The 27,929-nt window shown below is 33.7% G+C and overlaps 2 protein-coding genes across 8 annotated transcripts; both read left to right on the top strand.

Annotated features, from left to right (window-relative positions):
* Positions 1 to 3,175: 3,175 nt before the first annotated feature.
* On the top strand, positions 3,176 to 27,295 carry LOC139871607 (uncharacterized). 7 transcript variants are annotated; one of them, XM_071859326.1, is made up of 13 exons: positions 3,176 to 3,366; positions 3,813 to 4,431; positions 5,446 to 5,795; positions 5,873 to 5,964; positions 6,393 to 6,566; positions 6,685 to 6,771; positions 6,856 to 6,955; positions 23,255 to 23,713; positions 23,979 to 24,646; positions 24,815 to 24,972; positions 25,294 to 25,344; positions 25,502 to 25,682; positions 25,911 to 27,295. In XM_071859326.1, exons 8-13 carry the CDS (start codon positions 23,285 to 23,287, stop codon positions 27,094 to 27,096), a joined length of 2,673 nt encoding a protein of 890 aa, XP_071715427.1. In that variant the 5' UTR covers positions 3,176 to 3,366; positions 3,813 to 4,431; positions 5,446 to 5,795; positions 5,873 to 5,964; positions 6,393 to 6,566; positions 6,685 to 6,771; positions 6,856 to 6,955; positions 23,255 to 23,284; the 3' UTR covers positions 27,097 to 27,295. The 7 variants fall into 7 exon arrangements, with proteins under 7 accessions (XP_071715427.1, XP_071715424.1, XP_071715422.1 ...); XM_071859323.1 differs by having other exon boundaries at positions 3,177 to 3,366; positions 5,467 to 5,795; positions 25,842 to 27,295; XM_071859321.1 differs by having other exon boundaries at positions 3,177 to 3,366; positions 6,690 to 6,771; positions 25,842 to 27,295.
* On the top strand, positions 3,804 to 7,038 carry LOC139870184 (uncharacterized). The gene is made up of 8 exons (XM_071858024.1): positions 3,804 to 4,665; positions 4,760 to 5,124; positions 5,666 to 5,685; positions 5,835 to 5,964; positions 6,393 to 6,577; positions 6,685 to 6,771; positions 6,856 to 6,955; positions 7,033 to 7,038. The coding sequence occupies exons 1-8, from the start codon at positions 3,804 to 3,806 to the stop codon at positions 7,036 to 7,038; spliced, it is 1,755 nt and encodes a 584-aa protein (XP_071714125.1).
* Positions 27,296 to 27,929: the final 634 nt, after the last annotated feature.

Below are 27,929 nucleotides of genomic sequence, written 5' to 3'. Positions count from 1 at the left end.
TAATATCAATTGTTATTATTATTATTATTATTATTTGCTATGATAAGTAATTATTAACATTAATATTATGATTATCATTAATATAATTATTATTATCATTATCATTATTACTAGAATTATGTTATTAGTATTATTAATACTAGCCTTAAAAATATTATCATCATTGATAATATCATCATTTTAGTATTGTCCTTAAGTCATATTGTTATTATCGTTATTAACATTAGTATTAACTTTATCATAATATTATCTTAAGTATTATTAATAATATTATCAATTTTATTATTTTTAGTACTACTATTATTATCATGATTAACAAAAGCATTAGTAATATTATTATCATTATTAGTAACACTATCATTTTATCATTTTTATATCTAAGTATTAGTATTATTATCTTTACTTTAACAGTATTATAATTATTAATTTTACGAATAAAAAGAGATTTATATATAAAAGTATATTACATACTATATTTTTATATGAAATATTATTAACTATAATAATAACTAGATTACATATAGTATATGAAAATATTTTAAGATATTATAAATAATAATACAAACACATATAAAAACATAAATATTAATTTTAATACATTATATGTACATAACAATAAGTTACAATTTAATAATATATTATAATAAATATATATATACAACTTTGTTCGATTACAATTATATGTGTTAATATATATACAAATGTTATAGGTTCGTGAATCCGAGGCCAACCCTACATTGTTCAATATAGTCATATGTATTTTTACTACAAAATACATTAGGTGAGTTCATTTGATTCCCTTTTACTCTTTATATTTTTGGAACTGAGAATACATGCGCTGCTTTTATAACTGTTTTACAAAATGGACACAAGTAATTGAAACTACATTATATGGTTGAATTATCGAAATCGAATATGCCCCTTTTTATTAAGTCTGGTAATCTAAGAATTAGGGAACAGACACCCTAATTGACGCGAATCCTAAAGATAGATCTATCGGGCTCAACAAGCCCCATCCAAAGTACCGGATGCTTTAGTACTTCGAAATTTATATCATGTCCGAAGGAGGATCCCGGAATGATGGGGATATTCTTATATGCATATTGTGAATGTCGGCTACCAGGTGTTCAATCCATATGAATGATATTTTGTCTCTATGCATGGGACGTATGTTTATGAGAAATGGAAATATGAAATCTTGTGGTCTATTAAAATTATGAAATGATTATTTATGTTAAACTAATGAACTCACCAACCTTTTGGTTGACACTTTAAAGCATGTTTATTCTCAGGTACGAAAGAAATCTTCCGCTGTGCATTTGCTCATTTTAAAGATATTACTTGGAGTCATTCATGACATATTTCAAAAGACGTTGCATTCGAGTCGTTGAGTACATCAAGATTATTATTAAGTCAATTATACTTAGATATATTATGAAATGGTATGCATGCCGTCAACTTTCGATGTAATGAAAGATTGTCTTTTCAAAAACGAATGCAATGTTTGTAAAATGTATCATATAGAGGTCAAGTACCTCGCGATGTAATCAACTGTTGTTAATCGTTTATAATCGATATGGACTTCGTCCGGACGGATTAGGGCGGGTCTTCACACAAAAGAGTGTTCCCGCTATGATGTGTTTAAAAAAATGTGAAAATGCATTCGTTGGCGAATGTGAAATCCAATGCGACTTGTGAGGGTAGTAATGTTGATTGCTAGAAGATGTCGAAGGTAGGTGCTTCCTTGGTGGGAGTTGATTCAAATGTGTATGGCTCTAAACTTAATAATCATAAGAAGAAGAATAAGTTGGTTGAAGGGGATAAGGATGGTGATTTCGAATTTTAATTCGTGTGGATGGTGATATGGATATGAAGTTTTCGTTTATAAACCGCGAGGGTAATTCCATTCGATTTTTAAAAGTCAATGGTGAACTTCTAAAGCCCGTCTCCAATAGCAAGAATGGAAGTATTGAAGTCGAGAATTTCGTAAAAACACGAATAACTTGTTCAGAGGGGGGCAATCCTTCGGGTTCTTAGTAGATTGGTAGCTTTGTCGAGTTTTTCGGAGTGGTTTTCGGTGTCTATGGTCGTTGGAGCACATATGGCCACCAGGTTGAGGGAAAACCACGAGTAACCGAACAACGAAAGGGAAAAGAAAGCGACTACACCACCGACAAAGTGCCGGTGGTTGGAGGTAGAACGTTCACCTTAGGTTAAAAACGATGGCGAAAGGCGTAGTCTTCTACTTCTTAAACATTACTCCCTTCGTGCCATATCTATTGTCCATTATTACTTTTTGGGATGTCTCAAATTAATTGTCCACTTCTATTAATAGAAAAGAATAATGTGATAAATTTCTTTTGTACCCTACTTTATACATGTAAGATAAAAAGCAGGGGCGGCCCAATGGGGGGTACAAGGTGGACATATGTCCAGGGCCCAATTTTTTAAGGGGCCCAAAAATTTTTTTTTTCCTTATACTAGTTCATGTAATCTTGGGCCTTTTTGCTTGTATTATCTTTGGGCCCAAAAAAAAATATTATCCTTGTACGGGTTTTGGGGCCCTTTTGCTTCGCACCGTCCCGGGCACTCAAATTCTCGGGACCGGCCCTGATAAAAATATAGGTAAAAAGTAAAGGGTATAACTGGAAAATGAACAAAAAGGTACATGTGACAAATATTTTTTTTAAACTATCTATTTTTTGTCTTGAGACAATAGATATGTGACAGAAGGAGTATAGGAAGTACTATAAAAGTAAAAAAAAAAAAAAAAAAAAGTAACAAAGTACCTTTTGATAGAATTGCCACAAAGTCTTGTATGAACCGAGAGAGTTAGTTTTAGGGGTAAAATGGTAACATAAATTAAAAACTGAAAATCAGTATCGCCGCCGCCCCTGTTCTGTTTGATCGAAGATCATCAATTCGACGGCTAATTGAAATGACAGATGTCACCTCACGCAGTTCTGCAATTCAATAAAGTACTGTAACTCTTATCTGTATCTCCCCCAATTAATATACGGAGTAGTAGTATTTTTTAGAGCCAATAAAATATTAATATTAAATATAATTACTCCATAATAATACCACTCAGTACACAAATGATCTACTTGTGTATATTGTATTTTTGTGTATATTGTATTTGCACTTTTTTTTCTATTCAAGTTCCAACTCTGTTCATTTTCATACAAGTAGAATCCACCACCGAACTAGACTATAAAAATTCAATCTTTTCTAAAAAGAATTCATCAATGGGCGATAGTCGGTAAGATGAACACAACAAGACTGGATTTTGAGCAATCGAGAAAACGCAAGAAGATAGTCAGCAGCCATGTTAATACTAAGCTTCTTCCTAACCAAAAAATTGAAGTAATTTCTTCAACTAAATTGTGCCTTTTCTATGTTATTTTTCGTTAACAATCACTTTTTTTGTTAATTACATTGTTGGTGTCTTCCTACATTGTATTATTTATTAATATTAATGTTGAAAATGGTACTCCGTACTGCTATTTATTTGGGGGTTTTTTAAATTAATTCATGTTGTTGGTGTTCACTTCAACTTATTAGTTAGATATATACGGATTAGCTTTCTTGTTATGTAGTTATAGTCTTTTGGTTAATGATACAAATTTGATGCCGAATAAATTGAGGGTTTTTGTTACATGGGCTTATAGATTTATAAAAATCAAAACTTTTTTGACAATATATAGCAAGGTTGCAAATATTGTTCCTGAAATACTTCTTCTTTATTAGAATAGGTTTTTAGGTTGTTTTAGAACTGAAATATTGTATCTTTAATCTTGAAAATGATTCAGGTAAGAAGTCTCAAAGAGGGGTTTGAGGGTTCTTGGCATAGTGCCACTGTGATTCACCGAAAAGCCCAAATTCGTGTAATCAAATATGATCATTTGTTTACTAATGATGAACCCGACGGTTTAATTGAGTTGATCACTGTAACCAGTTGGAAATCATCTAACTTTCCTAATTATCGTTGCAAAATACGACCCGTTCCTCCAAATTTAACCTTTAATAAAAACTCTCTTCATTATGGACAATGTGTCGATGTTTTCCATGATAATGCTTGGTGGGAAGGCGTTGTTTTCGATTATAATGATAGTTGTGAAGAGAGATTAGTTTTCTTTCCCGATTTAAACGATGATATTGTGGCCCGATTTGAGAACGTTCGCCCAACTCGAGAGTGGGACCCAACTACCGATAAATGGAAGCTTCGTAAAGATTGGGTTTTTCTTCAAGTTCTTGAAGAACTTGAGCTTGAATGGCCGGTTCTTGTTTCCGTTAAACAAATTTGGTATGACGTAAGTATTAAGAACGGTTTTGTTAACGATATGATGAATTGGACGTGCCCATCGATCGAAAAGTGGGAAGAAATCGTTAAAGAAGTGATCTTTGATAACTTTTGTCTCACCATGAAAGGTATATTCGAGCGATTGAACTCTAAAAATGATATAAACAAACAAATTCTTAATCTTGATGATGAAAATGTTTTATATCCTCCTGGATTTTCAAATTTCGATTCGAGTTCTGACACTTTAGTGTCAAATTTACCTGATTACTTTTGTCTTGCGGGACCCAATATAGTTCCTCGGGCCGAATGTTATCCCGAAGCGGTTGTCGAGTATTATGACGCGTGCTTATCGGGTGGTAGCCGTAGGCCGTCACATTCGTAGGCCGTCACATTCGACAACGGTTAAGGTTCGACAACATCTTTTGTTTTTGGGTTGAAAAATTGAGGTCAAAAAAGAGGCTAAAAGTCCAGGGAGAAATTTCTCGATTAGATATCGTTATACTGACCCAAATGGAAAGCGATTTAATTATCTCAAAGATGTTTGTAAGGAGTTAAACGAATGTTCGTCTGAATCTACTTTTTCGGGCTCACTTGATTTCAATAAACGAGACTTAAACATTGTTGAATCTTTATCGTTTTCACAAGCGGTAATTGATTACTATTTACTTTCCTTTAAAGAAAATTGTGGCTTGCGAAAATTCAAAAACGATTCGAGGGTTAAGGGGAGTGATTATATATGTTCCGTTTGTCATTATGGAGGTGAGTTAGTACTTTGTGACAAATGCCCGTCTTCATTTCACACGTTTTGCCTTGGACTCAAGGTTAGTTTAGTCATTAATTTTTTTCAAGTCCATTTTTTCCTTAAAACATTATGATTTCAACTTTTCTGGGACTCCACATTCCAATCTGTTTCCTCCACAACAATATTGTCTTTAATACCATAATTATTCTTAACTGCATTTTGCTTGATACCTTTGCTTCTGTTGACTGCCATTGACTTTTATTATTATCAAAATTCAACTTATGAAATACCCTTCCTTTCTTACCAACAACTTTAAAGCCGTCCTCAACACACTGGTTATTTAAATCAACTGTTTCACCATCATTGTTGATTTTCAAAGCATCTTTTAACACTTGTGCAGATACTTCATCTTCTGTTTTAGGCCTAATTTTACAAGTATTAAAAGAGTGCCCAAACACTTTGCAATGAGTGCATAAAGGCGGTTTCCATTGATAAGTCACCTCAAGTTTACCCACTTTGGCTGGAAAAGAACCAATCACAGGATAGGAAAAGAACCAAACACTTTTCAAGTCCATTTTTTGAATTTTTTATATATTACACCAGTGTTTTTGCTTGTTTAGGAGGTCCCGAATGGCAAATGGTATTGCCCATCGTGTTGTTGCAGAATTTGTAATCGAAATAGATTTGGTGAAAAGTGTGAACAAAGGACAGATAGTAGTATTCTAGGTTGTGAACAGTGTGAGAATAAATGTACGTTTACTTAAATCTTTTTTCTTTTGTTATATTAAGCTTTAAGTTTGTCGTTTTGATCATCAAATGTAATTCAGATCATATTGGGTGCTTGAAAAGATACAAATGTTTGTCTAAGTTGCAGAATAATCGTAAAACAGATTGGTTTTGCAGTACAAAATGTGAAGAGGTATGAATATAGTTAAACCATCAAGTTAAACAATCATTTTTATGTAGTGTTTATTGTTTCAAATTGTATGGAACTTTACACGTTTGTTTTTATTATTGTATGGGACGAACTTAGAAAATTTCTATTGTATGTATTACAGTAAGCTCTAAAAACATATATTTATATGTTTTTGGCTACATAAAAAGACATTTTCTTTGTAAGTTCAATGCATACAATGGACTTTTTAAAAATCTAATTACCTCACAATAAGAATTTGGAAAATTCATACCATATAATAGTAAAAAGTGTAAAGTTCAATACTTTTTGAATGATAAACGTTTTTATGTATGTAAGATCGGTTTATTGTATTCAAGCATGAACATAAACTACAAAGTTTGAACCTTTATAAAAAATGACTGCTAAGAACACTTTATAACATGTATCTGCAGATATATATATGCCTTCAACAACTTTTGGGAAAGTCAATTCGGGTAGGGAAAGATAACTTAACATGGACTTTATTGAAATACAAGAAGACTGATATACCCGAATGCTGCAATCTTGATTTCTCACATATTGAGCGATCGATGGAGATTTATAATAAACTGAATCTCGTTATTAAAGTAATGCACGAGTGCTTTGATCCCGTCATAGAGCCTCTCACTCAGAGATTTTATACCACTGAATCTCGTTATTAACAATAATGTTTGTATTGTAATAACTATTTAATCTTAACGGTAGGTCAGAGCTGAATCGGTTCAACTTCAAGGGATTTTATACCGTTCTTCTGGAGAAAGATGATGAGCTAATCTCAGTGGCTGCAGTAAGGTGTTATATTGAGTCAGGTTATTATTTTTGTATGTATGCATATTTATAGTGATTTAAATATTGATTTATTTAAAATGTTACAAGGGTTTACGGAGAAAAGGTAGCTGAACTCCCTTTTGTTGGAACTAGAGTTCAGTCTCGTAGACGTGGAATGTGTCACGTTCTTCTGAAAGAGCTTGAAAAGGTATGATCTTTTTTTTTTGCTAATTTGGTCGAAAAGGTATTTTTTTTTTTTTTTTTTTTACTAATTTCGTCAAATAGTTATGATTTTTCTTTACTAATTTGGTCGAAAAGTTATGATCTTTTTTTTTACATATTAGTGTTTTATCATATATTTGACATAATATTGCTAAAATTAAGTTAAAAGTTATTTTTTTAGTTCCTACAAACTCTCAACGTCTAGATCTAGATTTATGTATAATTAAATAGGAAAATGATTTTTGTATTTAGCTTTTATGCCTACAAACCCTCTTAACAAATATATGTTATAAAATTGATAAGCTTCTTATGTTGAAAATATTTACTAATTATTACTCCTTCCGGCTCAAGTCTATTGTCTTCACACAAAAAACGCATAGTTCAAGAACTTTTTTATGAGCTCATGTTTGATGTTTTATCGATTGTTTGTCAATTGAAGTTAAAATGATTCCAACGGACGAGCTCATAACCTTTGCGTTATTATTCAATATTTTAATGTATTCGATACAAATGTTATTAGTAATAAAAGGGTTGTTTTCATTGTAATTGTGTTATACATGTGATAAGTATCAATACGAATTTATATAATTGTCGAGTAACGCACGAGCTTATAAAACTAGTACTCCATCCGTCTCATATAATAGTTCTCAGAAAAAAACACACAGTTTAAGAAAATGTCATAAAAGTACTGTACTTTCAGTTTACTTTCAAGTTTTACCCTTAATTTTTCTTTCTCTTTTAATTCTATCCACATACATTAAGACCTTAATTAACGCATCGTTATCACCTGAAAAACACCACCATCACGCCTTGATGGTGCCGTAACGCAACCCAAAATCGACCGGTGCGATGTGAGCTTCACGGGGAGAGCTTGGCGTGTTTGAAAGGGACATCCATCAATAAAGAGACACCTCACAATCAATTGAAAAAAAGAAGATCAAATATAATAAATGAATTTGGGATCTAGTGGTTCAAGGAGGAAGACTATGATATAATTGAAATAAGAAATTTTCGTATTATGTCCCTAGCCTTTATAAATGTTTACAAATAGCTCTTAATATATTAAAAATACATTTTAAACTCAAAAATATATAAACATAAATAACACAGTACAAACTATAAAAATCTGTTATTGTTATAATTCAGTAGGCTTATAACTACCTTTAGTGGTTTGATTCTTGATGTTATAATTCAGTAGGCTTATAACTACCTTTAGTGATTTGATTCTTGATTTAGAATACTAATAATGAAGTGTAAGAATAAAGATGATAATGGAGAGAAAGAAAGAAACACTTTGTAAGTGTGAGAAATGGTGCAAGTTTAATGCTTGCATTCATGGCTATTTATAGCAAAAATATCACAAGTTTAGGTAATACAATAATATTACTTTTGTGTATCAATAATTGACTATCCATTTATATATATATATTTATATATTATAACACTCCCCCTTGGATAGCAATTTTGTTTGTTGAAGATCAACTGTAAGTTACTGCCTCGTTAAAAACCTTGCTAAAGAAAACCCAGTGGGAAAAACTTTAGCTAAGGGAAAAAGAGTGCAGCATGGAGTTGACTCCCCCTCAAGTAGACATCGCTTCGGTTGTTACATCTTTTGAACATGTCTCATGCCAATGTTATGAACGTGTGTTCTGAAAATAGCAGTTGGAAGTGCTTTCGTGAAAAGATCAGCAGAGTTTTTGCTGGATTGAACATATCTCATTTCAATCTCGTTGTCCTTAATGAGATTTTGAGTGTATGAGAAGAATCTAGGAGGTATGTGTTTGGTTCGGTCACTTTTGCTATACCCTTCTTTCATCTGTGCTATGCAAGCTGCATTATCTTCATAGATAATTGTTGGACTTTTATCGCGTTCTAGTCCACAAGAATCAGTAATGATTTGTGTCATTGATCTCAACCAAAAACATTCCCGAGTAGCTTCATGTAATGCAATCACTTCGGCATGATTTGATGATGTAGCAACAAGTGTTTGTTTTTGAGAACGCCATGATATTGCAGTACCTCCATTTAGGAATACATATCCAGTTTGAGATTTAGCTTTATGTGGATCAGATAAATAACCTGCATCAGCATAACCAACCAAATCTTGTTTTGATTCGTTAGAATAAAATAATCCTAAATCAGTAGTTCCTCGAAGGTATCGAAATATGTGTTTGATCCCATTCCAGTGTCTTTTGGTAGGAGCAGAGCTGAACCTTGCCAACAAATTAACTGCAAAAGAAATGTCAGGTCTTGTACAATTTGTAAGATACATAAGAGCTCCAATTGCACTAAGATATGGTACTTCTGGTCCAAGAATATCTTCATGATCTTCACATGGACGAAATGGATCAGTTTCAACATTGAGTGATCTAACAACCATAGGAGTACTTAATGGTTTTGCCTTGTCCATATTGAAACGTTTCAAAATCTTTTCAGTATATGTTGTTTGATGTACAAGTAAACCATTAGGCATATGCTCAATTTGTAAACCAAGGCAATACTTGGTTTTTCCGAGATCTTTCATTTCAAATTCTTTCTTTAGAAGTTGAATGGCTTCATAGATCTCTTTATTTGTACCTATGATGTTAAGATCATCAACATAAACAGCTATGATCACATATCCGGATGTTGTTTTCTTAATGAAAACACAAGGGCAAGTAAGGTTATTTGTATACCCTTTGCTTATCAAGTAATCACTTAATCGGTTATACCACATACGTCCCGATTGTTTTAACCCATATAAAGATCTTTGTAATTTAATCGAATAAATTTTTTTGGGTTTTGCATTTGATGCTTCTGGTACCTTAAATCCTTCAGGTATCTTCATATATATATCACTATCAAGTGATCCATATAGGTAAGCAGTCACAACATCCATGAGATGCATTTCTAAATTTTTAGAAACTGCCAGACTGATTAAGTACCTAAAAGTAATTGCATCCATAACAGGGGAATAAGTTTCTTCATAATCAATTCCCGGTCTTGGAGAAAAACCTTGAGCTACAAGTCTAGCTTTATACCTTGTAACTTCATTTTTCTCATTTCTTTTTCGGACAAAAATCCATCTGTATCCTACAGGTTTCACATCTTTAGGAGTGAGAATGATGGATCCGAAAACTTTTCTTTTATTGAGTGATTCTAATTCAGCTCGTATTGCTTCTTTCCATTGAGCCCAATCATGTCTATTTTGACATTCAACCATAGATGTTGGTTCTGGATCATCATCATTATTCATGATGTCATATGCAACATTAAATGAAAATTTCTCATCAAGATTTTTCATTTCATTTCGGTTCCATAATATTTTTGAATATGCATAATTGATTGCAATTTCTGTATTGACATCATCAATCTCCTCTGCAGTAGGAGTACTGATTTGTGGTTCTTCTTGAACACTTTCTTTTACTTCATTATCAGCTGATTTTCTTTTTCGAGGATTTTTATCCTTTGAACCAATTGGTCTTCCACGTTTCTGACGTGGCAAAGATTCATGAGTGACGTTATTGCCAGCTTTTGGAATTTCAATTCGAGCTGGAGTATTTACTGCTGGTATATATGATTTTGTCACCGTTTTTGTATCTGTAAATGCATCAGGCAATTGATTTGCAAGTTCTTGTATATGCATTATCTTTTGAACTTCTGTCTCGCATTCTTTTGTGCGAGGATCAAGATACTTTAATTGAGGTTCACACCATGAAACATCATTTTCTTTATTTTTCATTTCTCCCCCTAATCTAGGGAACAATGTTTCATTAAAATGACAATCAGCAAAACGTGCTGTAAAAACGTCACCTGTCATAGGTTCAATATACCTTAATATTGAAGATGTTTCATATCCAACATATATTCCCAACCTCCTTTGAGGACCCATTTTTGTACGTTGTGGTGTCGCAATTGGAACATACACTGCACAACCAAATGTTCTAAGATGGGAAATATTTGGCTCTTGACCAAAAGCAAGTTGTAGGGGGGAATATTTATGACTTGCACTTGGTCTGATGCGAATCAATGCAGCAGCATGTAAAATTGCATGACCCCATATAGATACAGGGAGTTTTGTTCTCATTATCAATGGTCTAGCGATTAACTGTAAACGTTTAATCAATGACTCGGCTAAACCATTTTGTGTATGCACATGAGCAACAGAATGTTCAACAACAATTCCTATAGACATGCAATAGTCATTAAATGCTTGAGATGTAAATTCACCAGCATTATCAAGTCTCACTCTTTTAATGGTGTAATCAGGAAAATGAGCTCTCAATTTAATAATTTGGGCAAGAAATTTTGCAAATGCCACATTACGGCTTGATAACAGACAAACATGAGACCATCTGCTAGATGCGTCTATTAGAACCATGAAATATCTAAATGGTCCACATGGTGGATGAATTGGTCCACATATATCACCTTGAATTCTTTCAAGAAACATTGGTGATTCTTTCTCAACCTTAAGTGGTGAGGGTCTAGTTATCAATTTTCCAAGAGAGCAAGATGTACATGGAACCATTGTATCATGATGGATTTTTCTATCCTTTAGTGGATGTCCATGAGTACATTCAATAATCCTTTTCATCATTGTTGATCCTGGATGGCCTAATCTGTTATGCCATAAACTGAATACACCAGGATCAATATATTTTTCGTTAACTACCATATGTATTTCTGGTACATTTATATGTGTATAATGTAATCCAGAACTAAGTCTTGGCAGTTTTTCAACCACATGACTCTTGTCAGTGATACTTAAATATTTCTCATTTTCTGTTGTCACTGACTGATAATCATACCCGTTAAGGTATATGTCGGAGAAACTCAATAAATTTCTGCTTGACTTGGGAGAAAATAAGGCATCATTTATTAAAAATTTTGTACCATTTGGTAGTATGAAATTTGCCTTTCCTATCCCTTTTATCAAGTTAGCAGGTCCTGATATTGTATGTATAGTTCCTTCCGTTGGTTTTAGATCAATAAAATATTTCTCGGATTTAAGTATAGTGTGTGTAGTTCCACTGTCTGCTATACAGAGATCTCCACCACTTGATTGATGTTGTATTCCAGCAAAATTCATATTGAACTTCATATATAAGAAATAAATAGTGAGTACATTAATATTACACAATATTTTAAACGCAAATAGATAGTACTGAAACATTTAGCAAACATAATGACAAAGACAGACGATATTAAATCGTTTATTTTTCGAAAGACACACAACTTAAACATTCAAGAAATCTTCATATAAATCAGATGGTTTCTCAGTGACTGTTGGATCGACGTTATCCACAAAGTTTACTTCCTTTTCTTTATCTTTCAGCGAATCCTGATACATCTTAACAAGATGTTTAGATGTTCGGCAAGTATTAGCCCAGTGGCCCATTCTACCACATCTGTAGCAAGATTCTTCAGAATTTTTAGAAGAATTTTCTTCAACATCTTGTTTAGTGGGCTTGTTTTGTGGTTGATATTTATATTTTCGTGGATTATTATTTCTTTGACCACCACGGCAACGACCACGATCACGTCCTCGCCCATTACCATTACCATAAGGATGGTTTCTACCATAGTTATGGCTTTTGGCATGATGATGGTGATGGTTATTATAACCACGACCTTGCCCGCGTCCTTGTCCCTGTTTATAATTATTTGCAGTATTTGCTTCAGGGATTGCAAGTGTACCAGTAGGACGGGATTGCTGATTTTTCATTAATAGCTCATCATTTTGCTCTGCAACTAAGAGATATGAATTAAGTTCAGGATATGTTTTGAACTTTAGCATTCTCAAATTTCTTTGCACTGTGATGTTTGCAGCATTCATTGTGGAGAAAGTTTTCTCCATCATGTCTGCATCACTTATTTCATGTCCACAGAATTTAAGTTGTGAACATGTATTATACAGAGCTGAGCTATATTCATTTACTTTCTTAAAGTCTTGGAACCTTAATGTTCTCCATTGTTCCATAGCAGCTGGAAGTAAAATTTCTCTTTGATTATTGAATCTGCTTTTGAGACCTTCCCATAAAACATGGGGATCTTCTACAGTCACATAATTATTTTGTAAGCATTCATCAATATGTTGATGAATAAAGCAACATGCCGTTGCTTGTTCTTTTTCAGAACAAGTGTTGTTTTCATTTATGGCTTCAAGAATACCCGTTGATTTAAGATGCATTTTTACTTTTATAACCCATGGCATGTAGTTGTTTCCAGTTGATTCTAAAGGAGTAAATTTAAGCTTTTCCAGATTCGACATTTTCTATTAAAACAAACAACATGATAAATTATAGTCACTTTATATTCATAAGTATATAAAAATTAAACATAAATTTAATATAACATAAATGATAAGTAGGTGACAGTGTCGACCATATGTAAGCAATCATTAATAAATGTTATATAACATAAATATAAATATTAGTAAACATAAATGATAATTAGGCGACAGTGTCGGCCATATAAATGTTAGATAATAGAAATATAAATGTTAGTAACATAAATGATAATTAGGCGACAGTGTCGGCCATATAAATGTTAGATAATTGAAATATAAATGTTAGTAACATAAATGATAATTAGGCGACAGTGTCGGCCATATAAATGTTAGATAATTGAAATATAAATGTTAGTAACATAAATGATAATTAGACGACAGTGTCGACCATATATTATTCAGGTGGTATAACCGACCATATATCATTTAGGTGGCAGAGCCAACCATAATTAGTATTAAGATTATCGTGCTGATAACGTGTTATAATTCAGTAGGCTTATAACTACCTTTAGTGGTTTGATTCTTGATGTTATAATTCAGTAGGCTTATAACTACCTTTAGTGATTTGATTCTTGATTTAGAATACTAATAATGAAGTATAAGAATAAAGATGATAATGGAGAGAAAGAAAGAAACACTTTGTAAGTGTGAGAAATGGTGCAAGTTTAATGCTTGCATTCATGGCTATTTATAGCAAAAATATCACAAGTTTAGGTAATACAATAATATTACTTTTGTGTATCAATAATTGACTATCCATTTATATATATATATTTATATATTATAACAGTTATATGATTTAATAAAACAACAACAACAATAATAATAATAATAATAATAATAATAATAATAATAATAATAATAACTTAAACAAAAATGAAAAAAAAACAAATAAAAATGTGGGACCAATCTAACCCATCACACAATCATCACGCCTACCACTACAAATTTTATCACGTCATCACCCCCATCATATTTGCCAACTCAGCACTATACCCCATAAAAACCCTTATCACCCCATCACCATTATATATGGTCTAAGGGCATAATAGAACTTAAATTTCTTATTTTTTTCTATTATGGAAGTGACTATTAATTTAAGATATTCAAAAATGGAATATCTGACTATTATGGAACGGAGGAAGTATATAAATATAGATAGATTTTGAAAAGGGTTTAAAGTGGGGAAAGTGGGTCATCAGACATTTGCGATAGAAGGAAAGCGAAAGCAAAAAAAACTGGAAAATACCATTGGGACCAACCTCAAGTTGACCTTAAATAAAGGAAAAGGAAAAGAAAAAGAAGGTGGCCGGCCGGAAAATGTCAAAAAACGTGTCTTTAATTACCATATTAAGTGTTGATAAATAATACCCCCTAATTGAAGGTTGCTATGCTACTCATATATACATAGAGTTAAAAAATCAATCAACGGTGATCATAAATTACACAACAAACACACTTTTCAAATCAAATTAAAGATGTCTCTCTTTATTATTATGTTTAATTAAAGCGATTCTTCACTGAACAACAATAAGCATCATATCTTCTAGTGTTTTAATTACTGGTACGTGGTTTTCCCTCATCTCCATGTAAACTACCTAATTAATTTTGATTATTCTTTTCTGGCATATCTTAATTGTTCAACTAATTAATCATTCATATATTTCGTCGTACTCTCATCAACACCTGAACTCGTTGTAGCTAGATATCACCATGACACCATCGTAAACTAGTTTGAATCATCTTTAAACACTCGAATCTAAAAATTAGCTGATTTTTCTTTTCTCGAATCGGTCATCTGGATATCGGTAGTTGTTATGAACATCTAGGCTAATAGTAATCGAAGTTGAACTAATTAATAAACTCTTTTTCGGAACTCACACAACAGTTGAGTAATGAAATTGAATTTGAATTGTTGTAACTCGTAAGCGAATGATTGTTACGTCAGAATTACAGAGAGAAATTAGCTAGGTGTTTACACACAATAACTGATCTCCTTCCAAGTTTATTATCTCGAGCTAATATATATATATATATATATATATATATATATATATATATATATATAGTGGTAGGATCAAGAGTGAAGTAACCATTCGGGGGAAGCGGAGGGAAGCAAATTTTTTTTTTTTTTTTCATTTTTTGAAAAAACTTTGTTCACGAACATTATAGATGAGATGAAAATATGAACATTTAGTAGAGACACTTTGTGATAAATGTTTTTATTTTGGCGGGAAAACGCTCGAAGAAGTAATATATAACAATTGTCGTGTTTTTCGAGCGTATTTTGAGGTTTTAGCTATTGGGGTTTAGATATTAAGGTTTAGATATTAGGGTTTATAGGGTTTAGATATTAGGGTTTAGAAATTTAGGGTTTAGGGTTTAGATTTTTTTTTTTTTTGAAAAGCAAGAAAGACTTATATTAAACAAACACGAATAGTACATGGTTGACTGGTCAACCTTAACAGCACGATACATCACGAAAGAAATAAGGAAAACAAATTACATCGCCTTAAGCTAATTGCAAAGATTGCAACTAACAAAAGGGGTTAAAACTAAGGGTGTGAGAACCATTGTAGCCAATCCATAATATGACCCTTGCAACGTCGTGAAATCCAATCATATGAAAGAACTTGAACCTCGCTAAATAAAGATGGGACCGTCTCGAGCTTATTCTTGAACACCTTTGCATTTCTATTCTTCCATAGAATGTAACAAACCACCCAACATACCGCTTGCCATTGATTCTTTTTATGATCCTGTGCTACACAACCGAAAGTACCATTAAAAATATCCTCAAACCCGAATATAGCCGAATTATACCCCCACCATTTAAGAACTTTAGCCCAAATGTCTTTTGCCACTTGACAAGAAAAAAGTATATGCTCCACCGTCTCAATGTCACCATCACAAATCGGGCATCTCACACTATTCAAGTCGATGCCCCGTTTATCTAACTCGAATCTTACCGGTATACGTCCTAATCTTACCGGTTTAGGGTTTAGATTTAGGGTTTAGATTTAGGATTTAGATTGAGTTTTTAACACGAGCGGTTTAGAGTTTAGGGTTTATGGTTTAGGGTTTGGTGTTTTGGGTTTATGGAATAAACCCAAAACACCAAACCCTAAACTCTAAATCGGACTAAATTTTACTTCACAAAACATGAAAAAAAACGTTCATATTCTTCACGAACAATATTATCTTGAATGTTATTTTTGTCGATCGTTTTCCCGCCTAAATAATAACATTCATCACGAAGTGTCTCTTAATGTTCATATTTTCGTGTAATCTTGATGCCGGAAAAAAAAAATTCAAAAAAAGCGAAAAAAAAAAATTTGCTTCCCCCCGCTTCCCCCCGATTGTTTACTTCCCCATTGATCCTGCCCCTATATATATATATATATAAATATATATATATATATATATATATATTGGTAGGATCAATGGGGAAGTAACCAATCGGTGGGAAGCGGGGGGAAGCGAAAACTTTTTTTTTTTTCGTTTTTTGAAGAGACTTTATTCACGAACATTATAGATGGGATGAAAATATGAACATTTAGTAGACACACTTTGTGATAAATGTTTTTATTTTGGCGGGAAAACGCTCGAAGAAGTAATATATAACAATTATCGTATTTTTCGAGCGTATGTTGAGGTTTTAGCTATTGGGGTTTAGATATTAGGGTTTATAGGGTTTCGATATTCAGAAAAGGGGACGGTACCCCGGCAAATTTTATTAATAATTAAAAAAGGTACAAAAGGGGCGGGTGTTTTGAAGTGACCACCCGAAACACTTTAACAAAATACCCTAAACTAGAAAAGAAACCAAACTATACACTTCCAAAAAACAAACCAAAACCTAATACTATACAAAATTTAACCATCCAACAAAACTACTCTAAACACGATCCCAAACAAAAAAGTGATCACCTGCACAAAACACACATTCAATAATATAAATGAAATACTTACCTGAATTCAGCAAACAAGTCCAGCATGCCATATTCTTTAAAACATTCTTCCACTTTGACTTTCTTTGACTTCTTGACTTTATATCTTCAATATCAGAGATTAAAAAATTGCTCATAAAAACCACTTCCATAATTCTTTTAGTAGTATCCAACTGCAATATTTCAAATCTGATCTTTTGAATCTTCAATAAAGAACGTTGACCAGCATTGACTTTGACCATCCAGAAATTCACAGCAACATTAATTTCATTGCCTTGAAAGATCATCAAAACTTCACTTGAAATCGCCATCCTGTTAATAACCACACCGCTAAAACAACAAACGTGACACTTTACAAATAATTTTCCTTTTTTCCTTCTAGAATTCATGACATTTAACCTAAAAATCAAAAATAAAAAAATAAACAGATCACTAAGGATCCACCATTGCCAAAACAGAATGAAGTAACCAAGACTGCAGCCATCCCATAAACATTTGAAACCCTTAGCATTGCAGCAGCTCAATCCATTCCCATTTTGACCAACATAAGTCTACTTGGGTTTAGAAATTTAGGGTTTAGGGTTTAGATTTAGGGTTTAGATTTAGAATTTAGATTGAGTTTTTAACACGAACGGTTTAGAGTTTAGGGTTTAGGGTTTGGTGTTTTGGGTTTTTGGAATAAACCCAAAACCCTAAACCCTAAACTCTAAATCGGGCTAAATTTTACTTCTCAAAACATGAAGAAAAAAACGTTCATATTCTTCACTAACAATATTATATTGAATGTTATTTTCGTCGATCGTTTTTCCGTCACGAAGTGTCTCTTCTAAATGTTCATATTTTCATGTGATCTTGATGCCGGAAAAAAAGCCAAAAAAAAAAAAAAAAAAAATGAAAAAAAAAAAAATTTTGCTTCCCCCCGCTTCCCCCCGATTGGTTACTTCCCCATTGATCCTGCCCCTATATATATATATATATATATATATATATATATATATATATATATATATATATTGTTGGGAAATTACGGTCTCACTAATTCCCAACAAATGCACAATGAAAAACAGTAAAGAAATATGAACAATCCACAACACAAGAATTTAACGTGGAAACTTCAAAACAAGAGAAAAACCACGGGCCCCAAAGAGATAAATACACTATATCACAATGTGTTACAATGACATATACAACTCTCTTAAGTCAACTACACTCTCCAAAGTATTTAACAAATACATCTCAAACAAGAGTAAGTAAGAAAGAAATAATCAAATACTTAAAGTGTATTGATTAATGCAAGTTGGAATGATGCCCATGACCTCCTTTTATAACCAAGTCACCCACCTCCAACTTCTTCCTCCCACCGATGTGGAATAACATCCTTCACTAAGCAACCATATCAATTCTTCTAACCAAAATCAAAACCAACAAATCTCCACCTTTTGGATAGAAGAAGATAATTATGTTTCCACATTGCAAGAATAACCGATGTAGATGCTTCCTCGACGACAACTTCAAGATCCTCATCTTCATGCCGTTGACATTATCTCCCAAGAGACAAAACTTGTATCTTCATCGAACATTGTCAAGATCCGACAATCATTGTCATAACAGACAATCATAACTCTAAACAGAATTATCATACTCCACCGTAAGAGTATAGCCACTTAGCGATCCCATACTAAGAATTTTACCTCGGCACATGTTGAATAACCAGCTGAACATTTACGGTGCAACTTCCCCGTTTGGCTTTCTCGGAAGTTCCATCAGCTTCAACATCAGTTTCCACCACACAACCTGCATCAACGCCAAACCAATGCCCATGTGTAATTGTAGAACCGCTAACGAACATCTCTTTCCATGGTGGCGCGGACACACCATGAGGATGACGTGACTTCAGAGAAATTCGTCACTCTCCGTAATAACGGAGACATCATTAGTGCCTTTGGAGCCATTTGCCGAATTAGCTCCACCTCGACAATTAACCCTTATATGCCCATACTTCCCGCACCTCCAGCATACCAGATTCTTCCCGGAGTTTTTCTTCCGCCTATCCGAATACAACAGTACTGTACTTTCTGATGACGAGACCCCGTTACCTTCCAGTCTTTTCTCCTCGAATATGAGTTTTCTAGTAACGTCTTCAAACTTTAAAGTTTCCTTCCCATACATCAAAATAGGTTTCATGTGCTCATAGGACGATGACAAAGATAATATCAACCTCAAAGCTTTATCTTCATCTTCCACTTTAACTCCAATAGCTTCCAGTTCCGAAACAATACCATTCAGAATGCTCGGATGATCTGAAATCTTTGAACCATTCCGAAACAATACGCAAATTATGGAACTGTTCTTTAAGACACAATCGATTCGAGATGCCGTTGCCCTTGTACAACTGCTCCAACTTATCCAAAAGTTCATTAGCCGTTGATAACCCGTGCACATTTGAAAGCACATTCTTTGAAAGACACGGATGAATCGCACTTGCCGCCCTCAAATTCATATCATCCCATTCTTCTTCATCGAACTTAGAGCTAGAATCACTGCTGGAAACAAAGGTGGGTTTGCCTTTCAATGCCTTGTGTAAACCGGACTGAATCAACACATCCTTGACTTGAACTTGCCACAAGCCAAAATTGATTCTCCCATCAAATTTCTCTACATCAAACCTCATTGGACTGAACTTCGACATCGTATCCGTATCCTAAGAACAACACTTTCTCTGATTTTGCCTACGTTTCAACTGGCCGACAAATGTAGTGGAGTGGCGCACAGGATCCGTTGAATTGGAAAATTCAACACCCGGTCCACTACAAATTCTTGACACCACTTACTCTGAATCAAAAAAATATTGTCTAACCAGATACCCTATACGATCAATAGAACTGGTTTCTGATGTGGACGATCCACTCCCGTGGCAACCACAGAGCATACTCCGACTCTTATAACTGAGACCCCCCGTCAAACCTGACGCTCTGATACCAGTTGTTGGGAAATTACGGTCTCATTAATTCCCAACAAACACCCAATGAAAAATAGTAAAGAAATAAGAACAATCCACAACACAAGAATTTAACGTGAAAACTCCAAAACAGGAGAAAAACCACGGGCCCCCAAAGAGAGAAATACACTATATCACAAATTGTTACAATGACATAGACTACTCTCTTAAGTCAACTACACTCTCCAAAGTATTTAACTAATACATATCAAACAAGAGTAAGAAAGAAAAAAAATAATCAAATACTTAAAGTGTATTGATTGATGCAAGTTGGAATGATGCCCATGACCTCATTTTATAACCAAGTCACCCACCTCCAACTTCTTCCTCCCACCGATGTGGGATAACATCCTTCACTAAGCAACCATAAAAATCCTTTTAACCAAAATCGAAACCAACAAATCTCCACCTTTTGGATAGAATAAGATAATTATGCTTCCACATTGCAAGAATAACCGATGTAGATGCTTCCTCGACAACTTCAAGATCCTCATCTTCATGCCGTTGACTATCTCCCAAGAGACAAAACTTGCATCTTCATCAAACATTGTCAAGATCCGACAATCATTGTCATAACAGACAATCATAACTCTAAACAGAATTATCATACTCCACCGTAAGAGTATAACCACTTAGAAGATCCCATTCTAAGAATTTCACCTCGGCACATGTTGAATAACCAGCTGAACATTTATGGTGCAACTTCCCCGTTAGGCTTTTTCGGAAGTTCCATCAGCTTCAACATCAGTTTCCACCACACAACCTGCATCAACGCCAAACCAATGCCCATGTGTAATTGTGGAACTGCTAACGAACATCCCTTTCCATGGTGGCGCGGACACACCATGAGGATGACGTGACTTCAGAGGAATTCGTCACTCTCCGTAATAACGGAGACATCATTAGCGCCTTTGGAACCATTTGCCGAATTAGCTCCACCTGGACAATTAACCCTTACATGTCCAGTCTTCCCGCACCTCCAGCATACCAGATTCTTCCCGGAGCTTTTCTTCCGCCTATCCGAACACAACAGTATCGTACTTTCTGATAACGAGACCCCGTTACCTTCCAGTCTTTTCTCCTCGAATATAAGCTTGCTAATAAAGTATTCAAACTTTAAAGTTTCTTTCCCATACATCAAAATAGGTTTCATGTGCTCATAGGACGATGACAAAGATAATATCAACCTCAAAGCTTTATCTTCATCTTCCACTTTAACTCCAATAGCTTCCTGTTCCGAAACAATACCATTCAGAATGCTCAGATGATCTGAAATCTTTGAACCCCTATCCATACGTAAAGTATGGAACTGTTCTTTAAGACACAATCGATTCGAGATGCCGTTGCCCTGGTACAACTGCTCAAACTTATCCAAAAGTTCCTTAGCCGTTGATAACCCGTGCACATTTGAAAGCACATTCTTTGCAAGATACGGACGAATCGCACTTGCCGCCTTCAAATTCATATCATCCCATTCTTCTTCATCGAACTTAGAGCTAGAATCACTGCTGGAAACAAAGGTGGGTTTACCTTTCAATGCCTTGTGTAAACCGGACTGAATCAACACATCCTTGACTTGAACTTGCCACAAGCCAAAATTGATTCTCCCATCAAATTTCTCTACATCAAACCTCATTGGACTGAACTTCGACATCGTATCCGTATCCTAAGAACAACACTTTCTCTGATTTTGCCCACGTTTCAACTGGCCGACAAATGTAGTGGAGTGGCGCACAGGATCCGTTGAATTGGAAAATCCAACACCCGGTCCACTACAAATTCTTGACACCACTTACTATGAATCAAAAAAAATATTGTCTAACCAGATACCCTGTACGATCAATAGAACTGGTTTCTGATGTGGACGATCCACTCCCGTAGCAACCACAGAGCATACTTCGACTCCTATAACTGAGACCCCCCGTCAAACCTAACGCTCTGATACCAGTTGTTGGAAAATTAAAGGTCTCACTAATTCCCAACAAACGCCCAATGAAAAACAGTAAAGAAATAAGAACAATCCACAACACAAGAATTTAACGTGAAAATTCCAAAACAGAAGAAAAACCACGGGCCCCCAAAGAGAGAAATACACTATATCACAAATTGTTACAATGACATAGACAACTCTCTTAAGCCAACTACACTCTCCAAAGTATTTAATTAATACATCTCAAACAAGAGTAAGAAAGAAAGAATCAAATACTTAAAGTGTATTGATTGGTGCAAGTTGGAATGATGCCCATGACCTCCTTTTATAACCAAATCACCCACCTCCAACTTCTTCCTCCCACCGATGTGGGATAACATCCTTCACTAAGCAACCATATCAGTTCTTCTAACCAAAATCAAAACCAACATATATATATATATATATATATATATATATATATATATATATATATATATATATATATATATATATATATATATATATATATATATATATATGGTGCAAGTTGGAATGATGCTCATGACCTCCTTTTATAACCAAATCACCCACCTCCAACTTCTTCCTCCCACCGATGTGGGATAACATCCTTCACTAAGCAACCATATCAGTTCTTCTAACCAAAATCAAAACCAACATATATATATATATATATATATATATATATATATATATATATATATATATATATGACCAACAATCTGCTACTATGAGCTACAAGAGTACTAATCTTAATCACGTGCTATTTAAGCATATATGGTGTTTATATTGAAAGCGACTCATGTGCAGGAGACAGACCAATTGTATATCACATTCCAAGCATATGCATATATATATATATATATATATATATATATATATATATATATATATATATATATATATATATATATATATATATATATATATATATATATATGTGTGTGTGTGTGTGTGTGTTACTGTATAAATATAGCCCATAACGGATTACTGGTCTAGTCTTTGTTACTGTTTTATTAGTAGTACCATCATCTTGTAGAAAAATATTAAACTAAATTTCAGTTGATATATACAGTAAATGATTTTTGCGTAACCCAAATTTGATTACAAGTCAAACTGCTTTGTTATTTTTTTAGAACAACAAATTTCAATAAAACTGCTTTGTTATGGGAGGTCAAAAACCTTATCGTGTTGCAAGAGAAGATCACCCGGTTCTTAAATATTTAGACTATGATGCTAAGACTTATCCCCATGAGCAAATACATCTTTTCGAAACTGAGGAAGAAGTGCTTGAAAAGAAGGGAGAACCTATCACTATTCTTACGTATGTGGGCATATCAAAATGGAACTTTGTCTTCTCTGTCTCCCCAATATGTTTGATGATTGATGAATCGACAGAGGAACTGCGCGTGTGGAAAAAATCTGTTGATCTTAAAGATGTACTCCAACCTAATAATTGTATAGAGTATAAATTGAATGCAAAACCAATATATCAACAAAGTGAAGGTTTGGAAACGTGTGGTCTTAGTTACTACATGTATCGCAAAGATGACGGGGAGTTCTATGAGCATAAGAAGGGTATTACTAAAGACAAGGTATGTACGTAGGGTTGATCTGCTCCTTTTTTTTCATTTATATTTAATTATAATAAATAATAATGTACATAAGTACTCCGTATATTGTTAATGGTGAAATGTTCGGTACTTAGGTATATATTCAACACCAACACTAAAACCTTGAAAAAAATAAAATTCACTCTTTCAAGAAATCGCACTAATTACTGACAAGCTAGCTTAGCTTAATCTTTTAAATATCTTCACTTTAGCAGCTTAACTAATTGATCTCTCTTGCTATTTTCAGCCACTTCCAAACGGGATGAGTGATGTAATTCGAATTGCCGGTTATGCTTCTTCTTCTTCTTCTGATAAAGTATCGCTGACTGCAGATGCAGATGACCTTTCTGATGAATATGAATATGTATATGCTGATGGTGATGGTAAAGTTCCGTATAAGTATTATATCAAGCTAAAGAGAACTGTATACACAGTTTATTTTGGTTGTAAAGAACGCTATATGCAGTTTACTGAATTCAAATATGGTGGACATGAAAATTGCAAGCTGTGTTATGGGGAATATAGTTCCCCCTTTCATAATACCGTTCCCCAAGTTGTTAACTTTGATACGTATTTGGCCAAAGTTATAAGTGAGAAGAAACGTCTTGATGACTTAGAAGCCGCTTCTAAGACTAGATCTCAGAATGTAGAAACCATCTTTGGTTCAGTAATAAAAATGACATCGATTCTAAAAGATGATCGTAGCAAAAATGTTAATTATGATGTTGCTATTGTTGAGAGACTTAAAAAGGAGGGTTACAAAAATCGTCATAATCATCCCAACATTCTAATTACACATCAATCCGAGGATGATTACTACTATCGTTATGGTTCCGAAGATTTTCAGCATATCTCAAGTGAGTTTCTTCAAACGCTAAAGCTTATGGAAACTAAGATGAAGGAAAAGTTTGTCAGGTTAGCTAGTAATAATACATGTATAATATATATGTGTGTGTGTGTGTTTTTCTTTGCCATCATATTATATTTGTTTCTTGACTAATTCCGAATTCTTAATTATTTACATGATAGTTTTATCCATTTTACAAAACCTTTTAATACTTAATTAGTTAATAATTAATTTAGGGGCATTGTTGAAGGATTCGTGGCTTTGCATAAGCATAAGCCTAAAAGGAAGCACGTAAATTTAACAAAAGATAATGTCAAGATATGCAAAAATAGTTCTGCTAATTCTTACATTGCAAAGGTTGAAGACGAATCGCTTTTGTGTAGAAAAAAAACAGGTAAGTCAACTATAGATTTCATTTATATGATGACACATGTTATATTACTCTATCCATCCGTCCTCAGTGTCCACAATTTTTCAAATACTTTATTTGACAATTTGATTGTAAATATTTTTATTTGTGTTATATATTATTTAATAAAAAATATATAAATAAAAGCGAGTTTAAAAACTCAATTCATTCATATAAATTTTATCAAATACGGAGTATTAAAGTCGAATGTGAACAATTAATATGGGACGGATGAAGTATATTATTTTTAGAAATTTGTTAAAGCTAGATAACAAACTGATTCATCTATACGATGACGTCATATAGATTCACAACAATCGGTCAAGGACGTACCGTATGAATTCGAATTGGAACCATGTAAGTCTTTTTTTTTTTTTTTTTTTTTTTTTATAGATTAAATCTACATGATGATGGAAATTATATTATATTAATATTTTATTATTAGAAATTAATTTATGAAAGTTAGATAACAGACTATTGATTTCATCTATACGATGACATCATATATATATAGATGAGGAAGATTTGTTCCAGGAAGAATTAAAAGCTTTAGGGAAAGTATGTTTTTTTTTTCTCACTGGATGTGAACTTGGTGACCTTGATAACGGTGCCTGTTCTGATGTTGACTTCAAGAAACTCTCCAAATACCCCGCGGAAGCACAGGATCTCATCCGTCTCCTTGTCCGTTCAAAAGGGTATGTATGTCTTGTATAGTTTATCATTATTACTGTACTAACTAACTAACTACTCTCGATATATGTGCATATAATTAGAAATTATTATTAGTGGACATTTATCATCATTAATTTAAACCAAATTTATATACGCTTTTGTTTGTTACTCCTTATTATTAGAAAAAAGTTTGAAGAGGTGAAAGCGCACCCATTCCGTTTTAAACCACGTAAGGCCACCGATTTTTTTAGGGAAACTCGTCATTACCTAGGTGGTATACCAAAGAAAGATGACAAAAAAAAACCACTCTACGAGGAAATTGAAGAGTTTTTGACAGATAATCTTGCGACTGAGGTGTTATTGAAAGTGATTGTGGAGCCACTGAAAGTGATTGACAAGTTACCGGAACTGAGTCAGGCGTCATTGGATGCGAGGGCGCTGTTACCGAAAGTGAAGACGGTCATATCAAAATTTAGATCGCATAATTTGTCAAAGGATGATAAGGAAGCGTTAAATAATGCGATTAAGAAGTTAAATACAGTTAATGTTGCTTCCTTTTCAGTAGAAAAATTGCAAAAACTGAAACAATTGAGCCAAATGAAAAAATTGACTAATGCAGAGGAAGACTTGAAAGTGATTCACCAATCTCCGACAGTTACTGGCACGCATGCGGTGTTATCGAAAGTGATTAAGGTGTTAGAGACTGTGAAAGACGTGTCATTGGAAGTGACTACGAAATTATCAAAAGCGATTGACAAGTTACAGAAACTTAATGATGTTCCCCTTTTAGAAGAACAATTGGATCCATTTCAAAAAATGGAAGGGTTATTCACACATTATCATGGGCCTGATGTGTTATTCAAAGAGATCACCTCCAGTGAGAGCCAATCATTGGAAGTGATCATTGACGATTTACTACTGAAAGTGACGGGGGAATCATCGGAAGCGAATACGGTGTTAACGAAACTGATTGAGGTGTTATCGGAAGCGAATAAGGTGCCACTAGAATTGAAAAAGGTGTTACCGGATAAGATTAATAAGTTAAAGAAAGCTGATGTTACTTCCCCTCCCCTTTCAAAAGAAGTATTTGACGAATTGTCTAGATTACAAAAATGGAAAGAAATTGTTGATGAGCCGGGTATCAGCTTGGTAACAAACATTAGAAATAGTGTTTCTCACACTACACATACTTTACAGTCTGTGGAGAGTGTACGTAAAGATTACCCCACCATACTTATCAACTTGTACAACATCATGGCAAAAAAATGTGATGATATAAGAATCAACGAGTCATATTTTGAATGGACCGGTAAATTGAAAGAATTGGCCGGGCCCCAGGAAGGACCAACCGAGCCCCAAGAAGGATCAGCCGAGCACCAGGTGGCATCAACTCTCGTAGAGGAAGATGAAGTGGAAGGTTTAATGGAAACGAACTAGCAACGTCCGTTTGTCTCCCTTCCATAACGATCCATGGAATGTTAATTATGTGGTCTGAAGTTGATTTATGAATTGCTTGTCCGTGCGTGTGAATGTTATTGTGGTGTGGTGTGGTGTGGTGTGGTGTGAAGTTTATGAGTTGCTTATCTGTACGTGCAGTGTGAGTGTTATTGTGGTGTGAATTATTAATGAATCTTCTTTTCTGTGTAATAATATAATAAATTGAGATTCTATTCTGCACTATATATATATATATATATATATATATATATATATATATATATATATATATATATATATATATATATATATATGTATATATATAGTTTTTTCACTTAATAAATTTATATGTTTTGGGTATGTCTAGACCCATGACCCATTTGAAGGAGTGGGCTATTAGTAGCTTGGCTGTTGATGGGTTTTGGGTGTTTATGATCCATGACCCATTACAAGTACTGGGCTGATTTGACCCATTACAAGTAGTACTCCGTAATACGTAATAGATTGATACATTTATTACTCATATGATCCATTTAGTTTAACGCGTTTTGATTATTTAACTACCTTGCAACGGATTCTTATGATTCTAAAAGGAGGAAACAGCATTTCTTATGGATACATAGTAAGATATCAACGGACACATGTTATGAAGATCTTGGAATTAAGATTTTGTAGTTTATGAGATGATGGCATATGTGTGGGTTTGAGAAAACATGGAATTATGAATGTTTGCTTAGGCCAACCACTTCTATGCTTCATTGATTCTACCATGTTGATTTGGTTTTATGTAAAACCTCTTTGTTGTTGAACAAAATTCATTAATTCTTGGTGAT

The sequence above is a fragment of the Rutidosis leptorrhynchoides genome, chromosome 10, assembly GCF_046630445.1.
Source record: "Rutidosis leptorrhynchoides isolate AG116_Rl617_1_P2 chromosome 10, CSIRO_AGI_Rlap_v1, whole genome shotgun sequence".
In the NCBI taxonomy this organism is placed as follows: Eukaryota; Viridiplantae; Streptophyta; class Magnoliopsida; order Asterales; family Asteraceae; genus Rutidosis; species Rutidosis leptorrhynchoides.
Note: the sequence above shows the minus strand (reverse complement) of the source record. Positions and strands in the feature narration are given on the sequence as shown.

Excerpts from the sequence above, each read along its gene's own strand:
- LOC139870184 (XM_071858024.1), top strand. The coding sequence starts at position 3,804 with ATGATTCAGGTAAGAAGTCTCAAAGAGGGGTTTGAGGGTTCTTGGCAT. Across the intron at positions 5,686-5,834 it reads GAGGTCCCGAATGGCAAATG|CTTTAAGTTTGTCGTTTTGA; the intron begins GTATTGCCCATC and ends TGTTATATTAAG. Across the intron at positions 5,965-6,392 it reads GCAGTACAAAATGTGAAGAG|ATATATATATGCCTTCAACA; the intron begins GTATGAATATAG and ends ATGTATCTGCAG.
- LOC139871607 (XM_071859322.1), top strand. The coding sequence starts at position 23,285 with ATGGGAGGTCAAAAACCTTATCGTGTTGCAAGAGAAGATCACCCGGTT. Across the intron at positions 23,714-23,978 it reads AGGGTATTACTAAAGACAAG|CCACTTCCAAACGGGATGAG; the intron begins GTATGTACGTAG and ends TGCTATTTTCAG. Across the intron at positions 25,683-25,841 it reads CTCCTTGTCCGTTCAAAAGG|AAAAAAGTTTGAAGAGGTGA; the intron begins GTATGTATGTCT and ends CCTTATTATTAG.